Source organism: Crotalus tigris, unplaced genomic scaffold (assembly GCF_016545835.1).
Source record: "Crotalus tigris isolate CLP2741 ecotype Arizona unplaced genomic scaffold, ASM1654583v1 scf7180000017551.9496454, whole genome shotgun sequence".
In the NCBI taxonomy this organism is placed as follows: domain Eukaryota; kingdom Metazoa; phylum Chordata; class Lepidosauria; order Squamata; family Viperidae; genus Crotalus; species Crotalus tigris.
Genome location: NW_024096469.1, coordinates 173,371 through 195,018, shown reverse-complemented (window position 1 = coordinate 195,018; position 21,648 = coordinate 173,371). Strand labels below are relative to the sequence as shown.

The window sequence follows — 21,648 nt, the reverse complement described above, 5'->3', positions numbered from 1 at the left end:
CTTTTGTTGAGCCTTTGCATTAATTCTGGGCCTGGAATCCTTCACCATTATGCAGTTTGCTGTTATCATCTCATTAAATTCTATCTTTTTATCTGGTAAATGGCAGGCCAGACCATCTGGGAAAACAATATATTTCCACTTTATCAAATCATTAAACAACAAATGTGCTAGGGTAATTAGAGGAGCAATTCTACACTGTAACTTTTTAAAACAACTGTTATTGGATGAGTGTTTTTCTTCATGTGTTCTTTTTTCTTTTTCTGTTTCCCATGTTTTAATCTTCTTATCATTTGGAATCCAGTGATAGGAAAATACACTAAACTTCCAGACTCAGGTACAGTTTCCAGATTAATTTTATAATGTGATTCATTTAATTTTAATCAATCTTCTTGTACATTTCAACCATTTTAAGCACTGTTAGCCAACTTTGAGGAAATCCTATTTCACCCATATCTCCTCCTTATTTCAGCGTAGCTTTTGTCCATCGGTTCCATTTAATATTACTTGTTGTTGTGTTTTAACTTCCCCAACAAGCATGCTTTTAAATCAGGTGAACAGGCAGAAATCTTTTAGTCAAGGCACCACCCCCTCCAAGCTCTCACAGCATTCCATGCAACACAATGGGGAAAAACATCAAACGTATGGGAAATAACTAACTATAACAACATCTGTAATATTAATGTGTAATTTTAATCAAATGTAAATTTAATTGAATCAAGTTTAGACTTTGCCCTGGCTGAGTCTCTTTTTCGGAGCATATCCTTGGACAGGCTCAGCTCCTGCATTTGCACAGCCTTGATTTTAATGGCATAGAAGTATCTATTTCTTGAGCCCAAAGGCATATTTCACCTGCATGTGTAACTATGTTGTGTTTTTTTCTCTTTAGATTAATCATATTAATGAGAATGGGAGGTCACTTTTATTTTCAGTGGTAAAAAGCAGGTTTATCTCTCCGTACTTAAGATGAGAGATAAGAGAGATAATTTGGTGTCACGGTTAAGGTGCTGGCCAAGAAACCAGGACACTGTGGAGTTCTAGTCCCAGCTTAGCCACAAAGCCAACTGGGTGGCCTTGGACCAGTCATACCTTCTCAGCCCTGGGAAGAAGACAATGGCAAGCCACTTCCAAAACCTTGCCAAGAAAACTGCAGGAATTAGTCCAGGCAGTCATCAGCAGTCAACACTGATTCAAAGGCACCAAATCCCCTCTCTCTTCGGATGAGATTCAGTCAACAATTTCAAAAATGAAAAAAGGGCATTCTTACAGCTTGTCATTTTAACTCAAATAAATATGTTACATATCCCATCACTGTCAGATACATTCCAAGTTTTTTTCTCTCCCCCCCCCCTTGGGCATATATCTCTAATTCACAAAGGCAAAAGGAAGTGCATAATGGCCCTCATGTTACCTTACACTTCCTCTTCATTACACTCTCCTAAATGAGAACAACAAGAGCCAACAGTTGTGTTTGGTAGTGGGGCATTTTGAAACAGGGAGCTGTGGGTCCTAGAGAGCCGAATTCAAATGGCATATTTTCATGTTTCTAAATAGGTATGAGTGACACCGTAAAGGACAAATTCTCCATTGCGTTTTCCATCGTGGGGATGTTTTCATCGCACGCAGTTGGAAGCCTCAGTGTATTCTTCTGTGCAGAGATCACCCCAACAGTAATAAGGTATTTTGATAAGAGTTTATTCTAGGAAGGGAAGACATTTCTGAAATTCCACCCTTATGTAGAAGTTGATCCTTTGATCAACTAGTTTTAGGGTTGATATATTTTGGGGCAACTAGGTCTTTTGATTATTATGTAAACTTCCAAAAACTAGTAAGGACATTGTTTTGTTGTTTTGCATACCACCTGTGATTAGTCCATACAGTAGCTTTCTTCCTTTAAGGCAGGGGTGTCAAACTGCCAGCTCACGGGCTGGATGCGTCATGCCGAAACTGCGCCCACCCCATTGCAGGCAATGGGGAAAAAGTTGTGATACGTAACGACACGTCGCGTGATGTTGCAAGTTTGACACCCCTACTTTAAGGTAATGAAAGGAAAGCTGGCTACTGTTTGCTATAGTTGGAAATGGTTGAGGTTATTCTCCAGTTGTCCTCTGCATCTCTCTTTTATTTCTGTTTCACTTATATTCCAGTCAGTGTACATAGTTCTCCCAGTGTCTCTTTGAGCCTCATAAAATGATTTGAGCTTGGGGAACAGCGAAGGCTTCAGTTACCAATGAATTAACAGGCTTAATAAAAATAATAAAAATATTCAGGAAGCTTTTTAGTTTAATAGAAAGTTTAATCTGTTTCTCCTTGGTCCTTGTCTTCTAATCCAATCAAATTGCTGATTTTTGAAGGGATCATCACAACCGTATACTTTTTAAAAGGTCTTCTCCATGCCGTAGTGTTCTTCAGAATATTGGCAAACCAAACATTTGGCATGTCCTGTTAGCTCTTTTTACCTGCTTGTTTTATTGTTTACACTTTTGTGGTGGACCATTACAGGAGTGTTTACATAAGAAGCAATATGTACACTTTTAATCAATTCATAATGATGAAATCAGATTGTTGCATACATTGTTCTAATATTCTCTTATCAGTAAATTTTAAACTCCCTCTCTCCACCATGTGATTTGCAGAGTCATTGTACTGTTGCAAGAGGAAAAACACGAGGCATTGTTTCTTGGAGGGCTATGTGATGGCTTGAGTTCCTTGGACAAAAGTATAATGATTTTTGTATAAAATAAAGGTGGATTTCATAATTTTATTGCTAGTGGTTGAATGCTCTGTCCAGGTTTTGGTGGCAGCTGCCGGGCGCTTTATGACTATTACTGCTTTGGTGAGATCTTGCATCATCTGGTGCAGGGGTGTCAAACTGGCAGCCCACAGGTTGGATGCATCATGTGCAGGCCACGCCCATCCTGGCTCCGCAAAGGCAAAAAATGTCACAATATGTCACGCCACGTCACGTGACACAATCGAGTTCGACCCCATGGTCTAGTGCAGTGTTTCTCAACCTTGACGATTTTAAGGCATGTGGACTTCAACTCCCAGAATTCCACAGCCAGCAATGCTGGCTGTGGAATTCTGGGAGTTGAAGTCCACATGCCTTAAAATTGTCAAGATTGAGAAACACTGGTCTAGTGGATATAATCTGCAGAGGAAGCTTCACTGAAGGAGAGGCAATGTAGTGTAATGGTTCAGGGACTGACTAGGCTTGGAGAGAGACCCAGGACCTTGTCATCCCATAGGCATATGAGCCATCTGGGTGACATTGGACCAGTCAGGTCTACGATAATTTGCCACGGCAAACTCGCCAACTCACTGCGGGACAACTTGCCACGGGACAAGAGTTACACTAATATCGAAGAAATGGTGAAATAGAAGCATTAAAGAAAGGGTGCCAAAGGAGGGACAAAATTAAATGCAAATGACAAAAATTTAAAGAATGTTTTAATTATTTTAAATAATTAAGTTGAATTGTTGAATTGTCCTGCAGCAAATTGTCCCACGGTGAGTTGGCCATGGCAAGTTGTCCCATGGTAAGTTGGCTAGGGACCAATCATCCCTCTCGATTTGTCCCTCCAGATATCTCTGATTGGATTTCGTACTTTTGACTGTCAGATCTTTTCCAAACATTTAGGATAGTTAAAGAAATTGTAATGCATGCATTGTTCCAGGTAGTACCAGTGCTCCTGCTCCTACTGCTATTACTGTTGTTGCTTGTCAAGCAGTCAGCCAAACGTTCAGACTGGATTTGGCATCTTTATCCATCTACCACAGTGGTTCTCAACCTGTGGGTCGGGACCCCATTTGGGGTCGAACGACCATTTCACGGGGGTCGCCAAACAAGGCTGTCCGCCATTTTTTTCCCCTTTTCTTTGGCCACGCCCCTGGCACCTGGTGATGTATAAGTGGTTGGGGGTCACCACAACATGGGGAACTGTATTATGGGGTCATGGCATTAGAAAGGTTGAGAACCACTGATCTACCAAGTCCTTCTCAAGGACCTGGAATAGGCAAATGTGGATGTGTTAAAGATATCATCATGGAACGTAAGCTGTTCCAATACCTTTAGCAAATGTATTATTGTTGTTATTTTGCCTGCAGCAAATGAGATATTAGCAGCTATATTAGATTTTTGCATCTGTATTATTATCATAAATACTGTAGTCATGGAGCATTGTAAATATTAGATGATGTATATACAATTTTTGCATACTGTTATTACATAACTTTGTAGTAAATCAAATTAATATTGGAGGGGAGAGGATTAAGTTTTGATAAAAGGAAAAAATTGAAGGGTATAAAATATTAAATTATTTTCTTGCTAAAGTTATTAGGAAAATATTTTTAGGTTTATTTTGGGATATAAGCCCACTTTGATTTTCAAGAACGACATAACTCAAATCTAAAATCTTCTCAATACCCTATCCTGTACAACAAACCAGCATCATTAAAATTGTGTTTCTGAGTGTGATTTTTCCTGTTAATTTCCCTCAATTGTATAATACACTGGCTCTAAATTTGATGAAGATAAGTTCATAAAAACATTTTTAAACTTTCAAAAATCAAAGGTATTGACTAGAGGGGCAATTAATGACATTTATTAAAACTTGTGTTTAGTCTGAACAACTTCAGACTAAAGTGTAGAGATCCTTTGATACAGTCTCACCCATTCAGATAGATCAGAGGTGAGGAACCTATGGCCCCTTTATAACTTATGCAATGGGGAATTAGGATTCTTCAGAGATGTTTAAGTGCTTAGTAGCTAGGAGCAGGAAAAAGCAATCAGAATTAGAAGATCTTGGGTGGAGAATTATGGCCCTTTTATGACTTGTGGACTTAAGCACCCAGAATTCTGGGTATCCTGGCTAGTTCAGGAATTCTGGGAGCTGAAATCCACAAGTCATAAAAGGGCCATAATTCTCCACCCAAGATAGATACTGATCCTCTAATTCTGATTGCTTTTTCCTGCTTCTAGCTGCTAAGCACTTAAACATCTCCAAAGAATCCTAATTCGCCATTGCAAGGGGTTGATAATAAGCATGCTTTCAAATACTTAGTAAAGTGAATACCCTAAACCTCCTGTAGTAATTTGTGTGTGTGAAATAACTGTGTATTTTGGTTATTGAAAGGAGAATTCTTTTTAATAGAATGAGATATTTATAAGGGAAGAAAAAGGTTCAGCAAGAGCACAGGTGGTAAGAAACTATGTTCCTCTGTGCCTTTCCCATTTGAAACATTTCTCAGTCTCTTTGCCCAGACTGGATTCTGGGCAAAAGGAACAAAATCGAAAATGTCTCAGCTAAGAATCTGTTCTTCTTAGCTTTTGTGTGCTCAGTTGCACAGCCCACTTGTTTTGCACTACACTCGCCTCTGTCTTTCGGTGAAGCTGATCAGTGTGTGATGTGACAAGGACTGTGCTTTTCACCTGCCTTACTGATTTGGATGGAGAGGGTGATGGCCCCAGGTCATAGTTCTGTCCCAGGGGAGGACCAGAACTTGGCTCTCCTTGTTTTTAGTCCAGCCCCTTCATCACTACACCACATTTTCTCTCTTCATTCCTGATAGAAAAACCTGGGTTTATTTTGCCCTTTATTTTGTTGCTTGTACAAAGAGGGCAAGCAGAAAAATCAAAGGAAGCTGAAAGAGAATCCACTCCTAAGTAATTTCAGAAAGTGAGAGAGAGAGAGAGAGAGAGAGAGAGAGAGAGAGAGAGAGAGAGAGAGAGAGAGAGAGAGAGAGAGAGAGAGAGCATTTAGGCCAGGGGTAGGCAACCTTGGCTCTTTTACGACTCGTGGACTTCAATTCCCAGAATTCCTGAGCCAGCATGGCTCAGCATGGAAACCTCTCTCTTTTCCCTCAGCATGGCTGGCTCAGGAATTCTGGGAGTTGAAGTCCATGAGTCATAAAAGAGCCAAGGTTGCCTACCCCTGGATTTAGGCTGTATGAGAGAGTAATCCCTGAAATTACTTGGGCGTGATTCTCATTCATATTCCATATTCCACTGAAGTATATGTGTATATTCCATGAAAGTATAGGAGCAGCTTTTGGAAACTCCCTAAAGTGTGAATATATGAATAAAAATATTTTTCACCAAAGAAGCCTATCTTAGAATCCTGACAAAGCCAATATATTAGTACAGATTCCTGACTTTAAGCATTACTAGAAGCCAATAGATAATAAATTCCACAGACTGAATTTCAGGAGATGAAACAGTGTGATAAAAAGGTGATGAAATGTGAGATCTCAAGAGGAGAATTACCGAGAGAGAAAAGAACAATGGAGAAAAGGGCAAATACATTTATTTGGTGCCTTCCTTCCAAAAGGAAAAAAAACTTTGGAGGCTGATCTTAGATAAAAGATAAGTAAATGTGGACACAACAAAAGTATCTGAATTCAGGGAGAGTATGGAAATAGAAATTGTTCTGTCTTCCACTGTTTGATCAAAGAATGGTTTTATTCTGAATAATGTGTTAAATCCAGACAGTCACACTTAGAATATATATATATATAAATGCGACCACCAGGAGAATATATATATATATATATATATATATTGCCTGTAAAATAAATATATAAAAATGTGACCACCAGGAGAATATATATATATATATATATATATATATATATATATATATATATATATATATATATATATATATATAGCCTGTAAAATAAATTTGAGGAAAGCTTGCTCTCTAGTGATAACACAAAGAATTACATAAACTCCAAGTTTCAGTTTTTGGTAGGCTAGAAAACAAAGATTTGTCAGAGGAACAGAAGAATACTTAATGCATGCCCACATATAAAGTACACAGAAAGGGGGGGGGGCATTTTAAGTTATTCTACTAGTTTTAATAACATATTTTGCCTATTGTTTGTTACCTGATAAATGCAGATTTAAAGCAGACAGCATAACAGTTTATTGTGAAACTTCCTCATTTCTGCTGATTATTGCTAGAACTGGGTTATGAAGTAATTTTCACCTACCGTATATGCAACCGTTTGGTTTTATTCAAAGATGTACAAAGTATACATATACAATGAATCACAGGGATAGAGAGTATTAAACTTCTAAGTAACAGACTTGGCACAATAAAACTTTGAGTAAAAAATTCATTTGATTTCTCAAAATATTTCTTGAAAGGAAATGTTCGGATTCCATGACTGTTTCTGTTGCAAGTTGTTGTCAGTTATTGTCACTTATTAGCCAATTGGTTACTCCTTTTGCTTTTATGACCCATGCCGACCTTGGCAGAAGAACAAGCGTGTACATAAGTCCTCAGGCTTGGCTATGGTCCATCTTTGGTTCTTTCCTGTACTGTATAACCAAATATATTTTTAAAAAGTCAATAGGTAAAAGGACTAGTTCCTTGGCTTGTATTGAGGTCAAGGATACAGTTGGGTGACTTTCATATTCCGGGCAGATATTGGAAAAATTGTTGGGGATGACTAGTTGCCATCATTATTATAATTCAGTTAAGTAATTAAAGGGTTCTGTTCCATGTTCTTATAGTTTTAGTGTAATCCTTCAATGGTTGCAAATTGTGTTGAGTTTTTTGGTGTTAAAAAAACCCACATTTGTATATATTTGATGTTAAACAAAAATATTAGATAAAGTAGCCCTATTCAGAGATAAGGAGGGACTGTACCAGGAAAGCAGGTGTCCAAGCGCAGCTATTCTGTTTTATTATATTTCTTGGACAATTGGCCTATACTGAAGAACTATGCTTGCTTCCACAGGGGTGGTGGCCTTGGCCTCGTCCTGGCTAGTGCGGGCTTTGGGATGCTGACCGCGCCCATCATGGAACTTCACAACCAGAAAGGCTATTTCCTCCACCATGTGATTTTTGCTTGTTGCACCCTCATCTGCATTATCTGCATTCTCCTCTTGCCAGAGAGCAAAAACCAGAGGCTGCCAGAGAACATTCCAGATGGTGAACATTATACCCGGCAGCCTCTCCTACCGCATAAGAAGGGGGAGCAGCCCCTGCTGCTGACGAACTCTGAACTTAAAGATTACTCTGGCCTCCATGATTCAGCAACCGTGAACGATGGGGTGACCGAGACCGTCACTGCCAACGGGATGAAAGCAATGTAGGAGGAGAAGGGGCAGGAGCATTTAGCTGTGGGTTTGCTTCTCATCCAAGATTTACAAACCAGTGAGAAGAAGGGATGGATACATACAGGGAAATTAGACTCTGCTGCTAAAGCCACTTCTAGGAATCTGTGATGGGGATACAAATTGCTTTTGGGTACAGTTATTGGGGAGGGGGAATACATCTTCAGAAAAAAACTGGCTGGAGATCACTGTCCATTTATGTTCTTCCTGCCATGAAATAGTTCTATTTATTTTGATGATTTTCCCCATGAAGCACTTTATTCTGTTCTTCTCTTGTTGACCATAAACATGAAGCCATGTTATTCTCAAGAAAAGCAACCATTCCAGGAAAAAAAATCATGAGGTGGTATGGTTTTCGTTTCATTTGACTGTTTATTTTGTTTTTACTAGAGGTATGAGGCATCTCTTGCTGCAACAATGGATTTGTTGGCTACTGACATTTTGAGTCATCTTTTTTTTTCCCTTGATCTCTCCAGATAATTAATATCTCCTCCTTCCAATTTCTTAGTCCAGGGGTAGGCAACCTTGGCTCTTTTATGACTCGTGGACTTTTAGAATTCCTGAGTCAGCTATGCTGTCTCAGGAATTCTGGGAGTTGAAGTCCACGAGTCATAAAAGAACCAAGGTTGCCTACCCCTGTCCTAGTCCTACCTACTGTGAAAGTGTGCACATAAAGCTAAATTCCAACTGTGCTTTAAGTATCAGAAAGAAAAGTTAGCATCAGAGGCCCTAGGATATTTTTAACAGCTTTTAATTTCGAAGTTGAGGAATCCACATGTAAATTGCTGTTTACAGTAAAAAAAAAAAAAAAAGCACTGCACACAGAGGTAATTTTTTTTTTCAAGAAAAGGTTAAATGGATAGGATTTTTAAGTGGGAAAGATCTTTATTGATGCTTCTTTTAAAAGTCTGCTGATTAAGAACAAGAAGCCATTTCAAAAGGCCCTACTCAATAAACAACACTATCCAGAATTATTTTTTAACCTTGAAAGAAAGAAGTAGTGCTTTTTAGAAAATTACCTCCAAGCTGAAAGGGGGGAAATGATGGCAAAATAATTACTGGTTGTTCCAGAAGCCATGAGCTGAGATTCTAGCCAGCCCCAACATCATCGTCCTTGTTCTAAGGACTATTTGATTCTGATGGATGAATGCAATGACTTAAAGATCAAGTTTAGGGGGTAAAATATAGGTAGAACTGAGAAGCAAGCAATTGAAAAGGCCCCTTTAAGAAGATTTTGGAGCGCCCTCCATGTGACATCTGAAGTAGTTTTTTCTAGGTTGCATATATTGTCAGCCAGCTACCCTTTTTACTATTGAAACCTTACAAAATGGCCACCATAAGTGCACCAACACAAAATCCAAAGTGCTCTTGTAGGATGCTTCCTTTTTACCCTACAATAAATAAAAGCCAAGACCCATATGATTACTGGGGTTGAAAACAGATTCTTAGCTCCCTGGTCCTAAATAAACCTGAAGGTAACTGCTCTTGAAACTCAGCAGGATCTGCTTCTGCATCAGCTGCGTTTAAGAGCAGGAAGCTAATGAAACAGAACATCTCTTCCTTCCTTTTTCCCACAGATTCATCAATAATATCTGCTGGCTGTTTAAATCTCAGCTCTTGCTCAAGCCTTGGCTGTTTCAGCAGTGCTTCTTACGCAAGAGTCACACAAAGTCAGCTTCACACAAGATGATCTGAACTTGTGGCTGATTAAACTATTCCTACTCCCTTTTTACTAACATCACCATCACGCGACTGATTGCCCGACAGGACTGCCATTTAAACGAACACATCAGCCAATTTGGTGATGTATTCACTTGGTGGTCATTTTGTTTGATGTATATTTTGCATTTGTGGGTAAAGTGTAAGGACCCACTTTTGTGCACCCATCCTTGTTATGCCCCTTTCTTTCTCTATATTGTCTGTTGACTTCTCTGTGTATCTTCTTCGTTCTCCTGTCACATTTGTTTTGTGTAGATCAGAAGTGGGGAACCATGGCTCCTTTATGACTTGTAGACTTCAACTCCCAGAATCCTGGTTCAGGAATTCTGGGAGTTGAAGTTCACAAGTCATAAAAGGGCCATAGTTCCCCATCTCTGGTGTAGATAGACCTGCATCCATTAGCAAGTATCACATAGCTTCCAATGTTGATGGGCAAAATGGTTCTGCAGAAGAGATGAGATTTTTGAAATACTTGAAAAGAGAAATAATATCATAAAGCTGCTAACTCTCATACACAGAATGAAAAGCATGGGGGAATCCTTTGTAAACACTCTGATGAGGAGGAAAACATAAAGGAACTGGGTTGTTCAGCGTCACGACTGTGGATTTTCCCCAGTTGCTACTGCTGTGTTCACCTCAGTAGAACTTGTTTTTCCAGCTTTTTTTTTTTTTTTTTTTTGCACACTCTAATAACCTGTCTGGTTTTAACAACAGACCACCCCTCCTCCATTAATCTCTTTGACATCACATTGAAAAAATACTGTAAGGCCCTTTGAATTGTGCAGTATTCATGTGCCAAATTTGTGTGACGCCTTTTGCCTTTTATATGATGCTTGTTATAAGTGATATATCAGGAACAGCAAGTTTCTAGTATAAATTTATTTTTCGGTGGAGTGGGGCCTTGTGTGTTTTTGGGGAGGGGAATTTATTATTGACATCCAGGCTCCGAGTAAACGCAGAGCACTTTTGCAGTCTGTATACTGTGGAGTAGCTTTTTTAAATTCCCCACTCCTGTACATATAGTCTTTACTACAGACCATGCACTAATATAGGGAATTTCTTGCATTTTACCATGATTCAAAGTCCCTATTGTATTCATTCTGTCACCTACAATCCTCACCACTTTCTGATGTGATGCTCCTTAACTTTACAAACAAGCAGAGAGAGAATGGTTGAAGACTGTATATTGTAAAGTGAGAGGAGCACTTGGTGATTTTTTTTTAAAAAAAGGTTTTTTATTATTTTGGCCCGTATCTGGTATTTGGAATTAATGTTTTGTTATTTGTGCCCAACTTACCTTGCAATTTGCCTCACTGAAGAATGTCAGTTGAGTCCTCACAGCATTTTTGTTGAAGGTAGTTTTGTTTCTAATAAATTAACACTGCACATCTAATTCAAACTTTATGCCCATAAAATTATCCACTGGGCCACAGGACTCTACTGAATGTGCTCAAGTGCAGCCCTGGATTATGAAGGCTACTCATAGAGCTTGACCTACATGAACTTTGATCCATTTTCAAGGACTCGCAGAAGTTTGTTACAGTTGCGATGGGTCTCTGCTGCTATCTCCTCCAAAAATAAACTGCACATTGCTGGGGCTTGCTTATAGCAAGCCATTGGCAATATTTTTCCATAGCATCCCATTCAAGTATTCTTCTTAAGGCTGGACTACTACATACTTGGCTCCAGGTTGTTTCTGGAAAATCAACTATTACAACCTATCAAGCATTTGGGCAGGTCTTCTGCTTTTACAGCTTTAGCATATCCATAGAGCCGAGGTGGCGCAGCAGTTAGAGTGTAGTACTGCAGGCCACTTTAGCTGACTGTGTTCAGCAGGTCAGCGGTTCAAATTTCACCGGCTCAAGGTTGACTCAGCCTTCCATCCTTCTGAGGTAGGTAAAATGAGGACCCAGATTGTTGGGGGCAATGTAAATATATATATATATATACATTGCTTACTGGTGTACACCGCTTAGAGAGTGCTTGCACTTAAAGCGGTATATAAGTCTCATAAATAAATAAATAAATTGGTGGCCCCTAATTTAGAGCTAATTGCACACACGCAACCAGAAGTGTGTAACTTTGACAAACTGTCAAAATATACTTAGGTATATTTATTTATTGGGCTTTATTCTAGCCACAGTAAATTACAAACCAAGCAAAGCATTTTGATGTTTTAGTATTTCCAGTGTGTGTGAAACTTTGCAGGTACATGGTATATAGTTTCATTCTTGTTAAGTCTGAAAAACAGGTTTTATGGTCTTTCTGCTCTTCAAAACTGTATGGAGACCAGCAAGAATGAGTCATGTACCATGAAGATCCATTCTCCACCTTACCTTTTTAGCACAACACTGTCTTTAACTGGGTGGTATCTGTTTTTTTCCCTGTTGTTTTGAACTGGTAAGCCAGTTTGAATGTTCATTTGGGACAGAATGGCAATACATGGATTAAATCCAAGTTTTAAAAGAGTTAAAAATATTTTTCGCTAATAGATTAGAAAAGGTTGATCAACAAGAACACCGTCACCCATTGCAAATGGGAGTATGTCATCTGGCCATTCCTTTCAATGGGTCTAGGTTCAGCAGAAGTGGTAGGAAACTTGTGTCTGCACATATACTGCAGCATGGGTAGAGTTCGACTGCTACTACCATACTCATTGTATATTGTGAGAATGGCTTGAACGCTCCATTAAAAATGATCATTTGAGACCGATCGTGTATCTGATGCCATTTTGTCCTGTGGTGACCAAGCAACAACACACCGGTGCCACTACGCCCTTTCCCTGCAGCAGCCTTGAAGCTTAACAATCTGCAGAACCACAGAATGTGCTCTGTCAGATCAGCTTCTGCTGCATCACCACAAGCTGTTGCAATGGGATATACCAAAAGGGGAGGGATGCTCTCTAGTTGCACAGATTTCAAGACCAGCTTTAGCACAAGAATGCCTGAAAACTTGACTGGTACAGAACACAGATCAAATCCTTGGTTCTTGCCAAATTTAAAAAAAAATGGCATATCTTGTTTGGCAGTTTCATAGAAAAGATCTATGGTTCTTAAGATCTCCATGGGAGCCAGACTTTCAGCTACAAACCTCTAGCAGGCTGCCTGTCCCTGGAAGAAAGAAAGAAAGAAAGAAAGAAAGAAAGAAAGAAAGAGAGAGAGAGAGAGAGAGAGAGAGAGAGAGAGAGAGAGAGAAAGAAAGAAAGAAAAAGAAAGAAAGAAAGAAAGAAAGAAAGAAAGAAAGAAAGAAAGAAAGAAAGAAAGAAAGAAAGAAAGAAAGAAAAATCCTCATATTTACCCAAACAGGGAGGCCATCAGTATCTGTTCTGTTCACTTCAATTTTTCTAGTTCTGCTTTCGGTAATTCAAGTTCAGCCATTTTTTTTTTGTAGGTATGTTTGTAGTCTTGAAAATAATTTATTAGAAACCTTTTTAATAGCAAGAAAGTTCAGATCGAAATTGAACATTACAAGTCTTTCTGTGCCGCTTGTATCAAAACATTTTGAAAATGGTGTAGAGAACCTTGTTGTGGATCATGGTAAGAATGAATTCTTATGAATATTCTGAATTGTTGGCTATTTTTTTTTTGTTTAAATTACCAACTATTTATGTTGCCAGATCCTAAAGCCAAACTAAAGAGAAAAAAAGTCACCAAATTCAGAAGTGCCATTAAAATGAACTCTGAATGTCATACCAAGTTGCATCTGTAGGTGGGACAGAAAGACAAGTGTGGAATATGGTTCACACTTGATTTTTTAAAAAATTAAAGTTAACAGAACCTCATTTTTTTCAATGTACTGTGTGAAAACCTTTTTGGAACAGAGTAGTGTGCTATGTCTGTAGTGGATGACATCCCCACCCCTTCCCTCAATTTCTGATGATGTTTTCTTGACTAATCGTTGTTACTGTACTTTTTTTTTTATCATGAGTAGTTGGTGCTTCTTCATAGCACAAGCTTAACAATCAACTACTGAAGAACAGTCTTAAAAGCTAAATGTCTGCATGATGTTACACCCGTTGTACCTACTGAACAACTTTGTATGTAAATGTACAGGAATAAAAGACGTTGCTCCATTTCTGCTGGACTTAGTGCTCATCTGTCTTGTTGGCATTACCCCACTTTGCACTATTACAGATGTTGCTTTGCCCAAAGTTGCTTTTGGGCTTTTCCTCAAGACAGCTCTCACTGAAATGCAAGATTTCTTAAGATCTAGGCAAGACCAGGCAAGCACTAAATGCTCTACTGCCTTTTTTTTTTTTTTTTGGCCTTCCACAAAGACCTCCCTACCCCTTGCCTTGCCACGAACACCTCCCTTTTTTCTATTCGGAGTAGAATCAGGGTGACTAAATGAAGCTGAGCATTTACTTGCCAGATGCCCTTCCTGATACCTACATAGAGTTCACAGCAAGTATTTTTGTCTTTGTGCTCTAGGACAGAAATATCTGCCACTAGCTAGGATTAAACTCTCAACCTTCCAAGTGCAAGGTGAGCAACTTCACCACTAGTCCACCATGCCACTCCTTGCCTTGCTAAGAATGCCCTGCTAAAATTCAGCAGCTGGAGCAGTATGTAAATAAGAAGGAAAACAGCTATTGAAGTCTTCAATACCTTTAATACAGCTATTATACTTTCAGAGAAAACTCCCGAAAGCCAAATGAAAAAGTCAGATCTGATTTAGAGCAACTGATTGGTAGCTTGAGGCAAAGAATACTGGGTTAAATATACTTTTCCCATTATCTAACACAGCGGTTCTCAACCTATGGGTTGCGACCCCATTTGGGGTCAATAGACCATTTCACGGGGGTCGCCAAGCAAGGCTGTCCGCCATTTTTTCTCCTTTTCCGGCGGGTGCCTTACCTCCCTTGGGCTGGGCCAGCTGGTGGCCCAGCCGGTGGTCCGCGTGCTCTGTCTCTGCCGCTTGCCAACTATGCCTCGGCCGGTGCAGGGGGCGGCACCACGCATGCGCGGCACTCCCGGGCAGGGAAAGTCCTCGACTTAGGACCAGTTGGATAGTCCTTGATTTACGACAGTTTAGTCCTTGACTTATGACCGGTTTAGTCCTTGACTTACAACCAGTTGGGGGTCGCGGCATTAAAAAGGTTGAGAACCACTGATCTAACAGGGTAGATTTGACTTTCTTAAGTATAGGTTTTAGAGATCTGGAAAACAAAAAACAACACAAACTTGTCCTGCAAAAGTAAATCCTGTCCCTAAACAGTAAATAGCCTCTAGGAATTATGCAGCAATTCTGTAGAAATAGAGTTAAACTTGTTCTTGCAGTTGCAGTGAAAGTTAGCCAATGTGACATAAGGAACACAAATTCCTTACAAGCCTTTCACTGAAATTTCCACTGTAAACCAGGGATTCTTAACTTTGGGTCCAGTGGCCCCTTGGCAGTCTGTGCATAGGTTTTACGGGGTCCATAGACCTGGATGGGCAAAACATTCTAACTTTTATCAACTGAAATGTAGCTTGTCTTGTAATTGATTTAATGGATGAATCACAAAGCACATATGGTAAGTATATATTGGTTTATTGTTTTAATTTGACAGCATAAGTGGTTTTCTTTATAATACAATCTACATCTAGCTATTTTACTTTATACATTGAAATTCATTTTTCTGAGAAGGAGTCAGTGTCTCCTTTTCTGCCTCATCTCACAGATGTTCTTCTAGATGTTTCCCCCTTTCCTGAAAAAAAAATGTAAGCCAGCTCACTGCTGGTGCCCATAAAACGGGAAAGTAGTCAATCCAATTGTATATCAGTCCGTTAAAAATTGCTAGGGAAGCTGATAAAACTGTACCCTTATAAGTTTTAAGTCTTTTTCCTTGACTTTGTTTGCTATGGGCATATATTCTGCAACAAATCCATTTCAAATCTGATACTTCCCACTGAACAGATTCATTTTATCATTGACTGGATGCCACAGAACTATCACGTATGATCAGAAAATTCAAAACAGATCTATGTCATATCAAGCAGAAACAGTAGGTGGCAACATCTGTCAAATATTGCTGCACTATATTTTCCCAACAGGAATATTTGAGGAGCTGAATACTTCTTTCCTTTTCCTTTGCTTTTATTATATATGTAGATTAATTCATTAGTTCAAAAAAAAAGCTTAATCCAACTGAATGCATTCTGCCATCCCAAATATATAACTCAACGAGAAAAAATCATGACTTTAAAAAAAAAATCTTAGAAAAACAAAATATGTAACTATCCCAAACTAAAATTTGTCTGGGAAAGTTGCCATTTCCTCCTTGATACGATTTTCTACAAGCAGTATGAAGCCACTGTCGGTATTCTGAATGTTATAGCTGACAAAAATCTGTTTTTTAGTCTTGCTGGCTAAAACATAAACAAAGCACAAGTCTATCAACCTTTGAAGGAAGACATAGCAGAAATCAAATGCTATCATGTGTTTCTCCCAGTTCCAAAGCTGACGAAGACAGATGTGAGTTTGGGAGGTAATTGCTTTACATTTAGGACAAATTCCCCACATAACATTTGGGGAGTTCTTCAGGATAAAAGGCTTATTTTAAACAGGAATTGAATTGCTTTCAATATCCCCAGGTGTTACCTGGGAAGCAGCATTAATTAAAGCAGAAGTGGGGAACTGTGGCCCCTTTATGACTTGTGGACTTCAACTCCACATGGCTGGCTCAGGAATTCAGGGAGTTCAAGTCCACAAGTCATAAAAGGGCCATAGTTCCTCACCCTTATTTAAAACAATAAAAATAAACATGCTCAAAGATTGGTGAAAGCTCACAAGATTTATTATGATCCGGGCCACTATTTTTTAAATCATGATGCCCAGCAAATACAAAGGCTGTCAATTAAGCCCAACCTATGTGGTCATAGATTTTTTTTCGTTTCCCTGTGTTAAGTTTTAAAAATCCATGCACATACATACCTAGTTTTTGAGCTAAAGAATTTGAGGTGTTGTCAGAAGCATTGCCAAAAAGTAAGGTAGATGCCGGAATGGAATCCTGGAACAAAGAAAAGGTTTTAGGAGCAATTCTGTGCACTCATACATACACAGATCCTCTACTCAGGCAAAAATATTGCTATAATTAAGGAATTTTCCCTAATACTGATGCCACCGAAGATACAGTTTTTACCTGAACCTTTTACTTAATATTTGTTTTCTACAAACCTCATTCCAAAGATGTATGAAAAGAACAGAAGTGCTAAAATGAAAGGTCACAAAGCAGAAAGCTCATATCTAACTAGATTTAATGCCTTTAAGAGCCTGAGGTGAAAGCAGGGCAAATCAAATTAAACTTTGAGCATATACAGTACATATAATTATCTTTCAGGTTCTGCAGTATTATATAGCAGTGTTTTCACAGTGTCAAACATTATGTTCCTACCAACGTAACAAACTCTTACAGGAAATCTTTAACTTGCAACCATTTGTTCAACAATCATTCAGAGTAGCTGAGCAAAAGTTCCTATAACTGTTCCCTAAAGCAGGGGTGTCAAGCAACGTCACATGACATGTCGCAACATATTACAACTTTTTCCCCATTGCCAGCAATGGGGTAGGTGTGGTTTTGGCGTGACGCATCTGGCCCATGGGCCAGCAGCTTGACAACCCTGACCTAAAGTTACAGCTGCTGTAGGGGCCCCTGCAGTCATATAATTGAGATCTGGGCATTTGGCAAACCATTTATACTTACAACTGGTTACCAAGTGCCCCACAATCATGTGATACCATTTGCAATTTCTCCTTATGGCTACCCCAGAGAGTCACTGGGAAAGCTATCAGGGAAAGTCTCTCTGCTCTGGGATTGAAAATTTGCTTGGATTTTATAAAGAAAATGTCCACTCCGGTGCTGAAAATTCTCTCTCCAAAATCCAATTCTCTCTCCAAATTCCAATCTGATCAGAGAGACTTGCCTCTCTCTCCACTCTGGGGCTGAAAATGCTCCCTGTCAGACTGTTTCTAAAGGCACTCTGACTCCTTACGGTGGACTCCCATCAGCTTAAGGACCCACAAAATTGCTTAATGACCACAACCATGAGTGCCAGGATTGCATTTGTTAAGCAAAACAGTCATGTGACAGCTCACTGACGCCATCGCTCAATGATTAAGATTCCAATCCAATTGTGATTGTAAGTCAAGGACTACCTGTGCAACGAACTGGAGAGTAGCTTGGTTTTATACATAACTATTTTTGCTTCTTTCAACAAACATTCAACACACCATTTTCTACCCACAACTATTCTCCTCACATTTTTTGTCTATAAAGCATATTACAATATCATGTATTCATCTGTGTCACTTGAAATTCATTGTTCCATTTTCCCTGTCAAAACACAACTACCTTGGGTTTTGATACATTAACCACATGTTCCTCACTGCATCACACAATCTAATTAATCTCTGCAATCATTCAGATTCTGTCAATTAGAAGGTATCATCTGCATTCAAATGTGCACATATATTTATATACCAATAGACTTTTGCCATCTATAAATGTGTGCCATGGATGAATGAGGGATGTAAACCTTACCTAGGTATATGTCTACAGTGTCACAACGCAAGTACAAAAGGTAATTGTGGCACATGATTCATCATTGTACCACCATCATAATTAGGAGCAGATGTCTATGCCATTATAACAGGTACTCCTTACACATTCATCCATGACTACTTTTATTCCCAGGCATAATTTGCTCTCATTATGCATATATGCCAACAATCTTTAAAAGCTCCTGTTAAAAAAGTACAAAACAGTAGCCAAATGGAGTTTCTTCTGGGCAACAACAAAACTGTACAAAAAGTACTGTGAAATAATAAGCACTGATTGTAGATAATTGGTACATAAAATGTTATATATAGCCTTTTTTGACACCAATATCAGCTCAATCCTATGGTCTCTTGGTTTCAGAAACTAAGATATATTAGAATCATAGGGCTGGATGGTACCTCAGAGGTCTTCTAGTCCAACCCCCTGATGAAGGCAGGAGTCTTATACCATCCCAATCAAATGGTTGTCCAGTCTGTTCTTGAAAACCTCCAATGTAGAAGACGCATAACCACAGGAGTCAAGCAATTCCATTGATTAATTGTTCTCACTGTCAGAAAGTTTCTCCTTTCTTCTAGACTGTACCTCTCTTTAACAAGTTTCTACCCATTACTTCTTGTTCTGCCTTCTGATGCTTTGGAGAATCCCCTCTTCTCTGAGACAGCGCCTCAAATCCTGGAAGGCAGTTATCATGTCCCCCCATTAACCCTTCTCTTTGATAGGCTAGCAGCTACACATACCTAGCTCAACTGTTTCCTGATATCAAATGAACATAGCCTGAAAATTAGGATAGCATCAGATTCACTGATCTTAACTGATAAGCCCGCAAACTTATCAAGTTATGACTCCACCGAAATGAGAAAATGTGTCTTGCATCCCCAAATGACACAGAACCATAATGCAGTGTAGCTCTGAGTGATGTACAAACCCACAGCTTAGCCTCCATAACGATTGCTGAGGCTGTCAAAGCAAACAATCTCAGTGATCAATCCCAGGGTCCATTCCTGAAGGGGGAAAAAAATAGAAAAACCCATTCTTTATTTTGGTGCCGGAAAGTTGGAAAACAGATTTCCTGAAGAATCTGATTGTGTTCCATTCCCACAAACCAGGAGGTGCATTGGGGGGGGGGGGAAATCAGTACAAGAGAGGCAGGAAAATATGTTAAGTTGTACCTCCCTAGAGTTGAGCACCAGGCTCTGTTTAAGTTCTTTTCTTAGCAAGAATTTGAAAGTGGGCTGCTCCTGCTCACCTATACAAAAATGATCCCAAGGGCTGGGGATGATGTGCCCCTCCTCAGGACCCTCTAACACTTTTCTTACGAGAGTATTTTAAGGTCGTGATGTCCTTGTGGAAATTGTGGGAATCAACCTCTGGGGAAATACAGGTAGTCCTCGACTTACAACAGTTCGTTTAGTGACTGTTTAAAGTTACAACGGCACTTAAAAAAGGGATTTATGACCATTTTTCACACTTCTGACTGTTGCAGCATCCCCATGGTCACACGATTTACATTGACGCTTGACAACTGACTCAGATTTACGATGGCTGCAGTGTCCCCGAGTCATGTGATTTCCCTTTTCCAACCTTCTGACAAGCAAAATCAATGAGGAAAGCAGATTCACTTAACAAATGCGGCAGGCAAAGTCATAAAATGAGGCAAAACTCACTTAACCAATTTCTCACTTAGCACTTAGCAACATAATTTTGGGGCTCAATTGTTGTCGTAAATTGAGGACTACCTGTAAGCTGAGCTGCAGGAGGAGTTCACCTCAGCACAGCTCTGTTAAAAAAAAAAAAAAAAAGACCACGGCTTGCATCTGCGGAGACAATGATTGCTACCTATGTTGGGAGCCAACCTGCAACTACCTCACTTTGCAATATGATGTGCATCGTCTGCAACTTCCTTTACCACCCCCACCCCCACGCTGCAACCCCAGAGGAGCAAAAGGTCCGGAACTCACGCGGGGGGTGCACATGGCCACCGCCAAGTTGCTGAGCTCCGGCCCATCCCCGACCCAAAGGAAAAGCGAGTCCTGCAGGCGCATGGCGTGGAAGTGCACCAGGTGCTCCGCTAAACGTCCGCAAAAATTGTGCAGCGAGATTCCCCCTTCTTCAGCCGGCGGGGCGGGAGCCGAAAGCCTCTCGGTGGCGTCTCCTTTTCCCGATTCCTGCGCTCCCTCCATCGCCGCTACTCAGCAGGCGTCGCTGGCAATGGTAGGCCAAAGCAAGCGATCCCCGATCGCGCCGGCACTTCCCGGCAGCTTCTGCTTGTCAGTTGGCCAGAAGCGGGCGTGGCCCTCGCTTACTTTTTGTCTTTCTCCAAGCGGCGTCTTGACTTCCATGGCTTTCGACTTCATTTTCTAATTTATTTATTTTTTTATAACACGCTGAACCATAAAGGAATGGTTCGCTTAGGTTAAATTCACCCATCGCTGGCCATAACCACAGTTTAGCCCACCTTGTTGTGCAATCCTTAGCTTTAGAAACAGTCGTTACTCAAAAGAGGTTTGGCGTTTAAGTTGCAGTCCTGTCCATTCTTACTGCACAAGGAAATTATGACTGACTTCTTTAACCCGATGTTCTAGAAAATTGGGATCATTAAAATATCAAGCAGATCACAGAAGAAAAGCAGATCAAGAAATGGATAAGAATTCAGCTGCTGAAATGATCTTAATTTGAGTCAAGGTTTCCAGACGTCTGGCAAAAAGAAGACACGCCCTCTTTTTTTCTCTTCATGTTCTCTTGCAGGCAGTCTTAAAATCAAACATTGTCCAGCCTTTTGAGTGTCTTATTCCTGGTTGTTGGACAAAATCGTATTGATAAGCAACACTTAGACAAGCAAAAATAAGGATGCTCCATTCAGTCAACAAAACCAATGCCTTGTGATGACTGCAGTTCAGACTGCAAATTCCTCGCTAAATTATAATGAAAGGAAATCAATAGAATCACCAGCCCAATAAGATATAATTTCAGAAATATTCCAAATTATTGTGCAATGGAGAAAAGGATTAGATTCAATGGATTAGGTTCGTTAAAAACAATGCCTGAAGGACTGACATTTATGGTATCATTGAAGAGGAAGCAAATAAAATACCCAAAATGTAAAACAGAAAATAAGGTAAAATAATTCTGTTGATATACTGAAAATATCTAATAAAAGGCAGAATTTAAAAGGCGATAGAAACAGACAGAATTTTGCCTCAGTAAATCTTTTCAGGGAACAACAAGAAGAAACAAAGAGTTCTATAAATAATGCGAAGAACAAGCAAAT

The 21,648-nt window shown here is 39.6% G+C and overlaps 2 protein-coding genes across 3 annotated transcripts in view; one reads left to right on the top strand and one right to left on the bottom strand.

Annotated features, from left to right (window-relative positions):
* SLC22A23 (solute carrier family 22 member 23) overlaps positions 1–10,739 on the top strand; it is a 91,772-nt gene extending 81,033 nt beyond the window's left edge. For both annotated transcript variants that reach the window (XM_039342630.1, XM_039342639.1), the window contains 3 exons: positions 302–334; positions 1,552–1,675; positions 7,744–10,739. In XM_039342630.1, the coding sequence (XP_039198564.1) occupies positions 302–334; positions 1,552–1,675; positions 7,744–8,101 (515 nt within the window). In that variant the 3' untranslated portion in view covers positions 8,102–10,739. The remainder of the gene's footprint in view (positions 1–301; positions 335–1,551; positions 1,676–7,743) is intronic.
* Positions 10,740–15,352: 4,613 nt separating this feature from the next.
* PSMG4 (proteasome assembly chaperone 4) lies at positions 15,353–21,029 on the bottom strand. The gene is made up of 3 exons (XM_039342615.1): positions 20,339–21,029; positions 16,757–16,832; positions 15,353–16,191 (listed from the first exon to the last, which is right to left on the bottom strand). Exons 1-3 carry the CDS (start codon positions 20,558–20,560, stop codon positions 16,070–16,072), a joined length of 420 nt encoding a protein of 139 aa, XP_039198549.1. The 5' UTR covers positions 20,561–21,029; the 3' UTR covers positions 15,353–16,069.
* Positions 21,030–21,648: the final 619 nt, after the last annotated feature.

What these genes read in the sequence shown, in the direction of transcription:
- PSMG4 (XM_039342615.1), bottom strand. Translation starts at nt 20,560, where the DNA reads ATGGAGGGAGCGCAGGAATCGGGAAAAGGAGACGCCACCGAGAGGCTT. An exon ending in TGGCCATGTGCACCCCCCGC is followed by an intron (nt 16,833 to 20,338) that starts GTGAGTTCCGGA and finishes TCTTTGTTCCAG; the next exon opens with GATTCCATTCCGGCATCTAC. An exon ending in TTCTTTAGCTCAAAAACTAG is followed by an intron (nt 16,192 to 16,756) that starts GTATGTATGTGC and finishes TTTATGTTTTAG; the next exon opens with CCAGCAAGACTAAAAAACAG.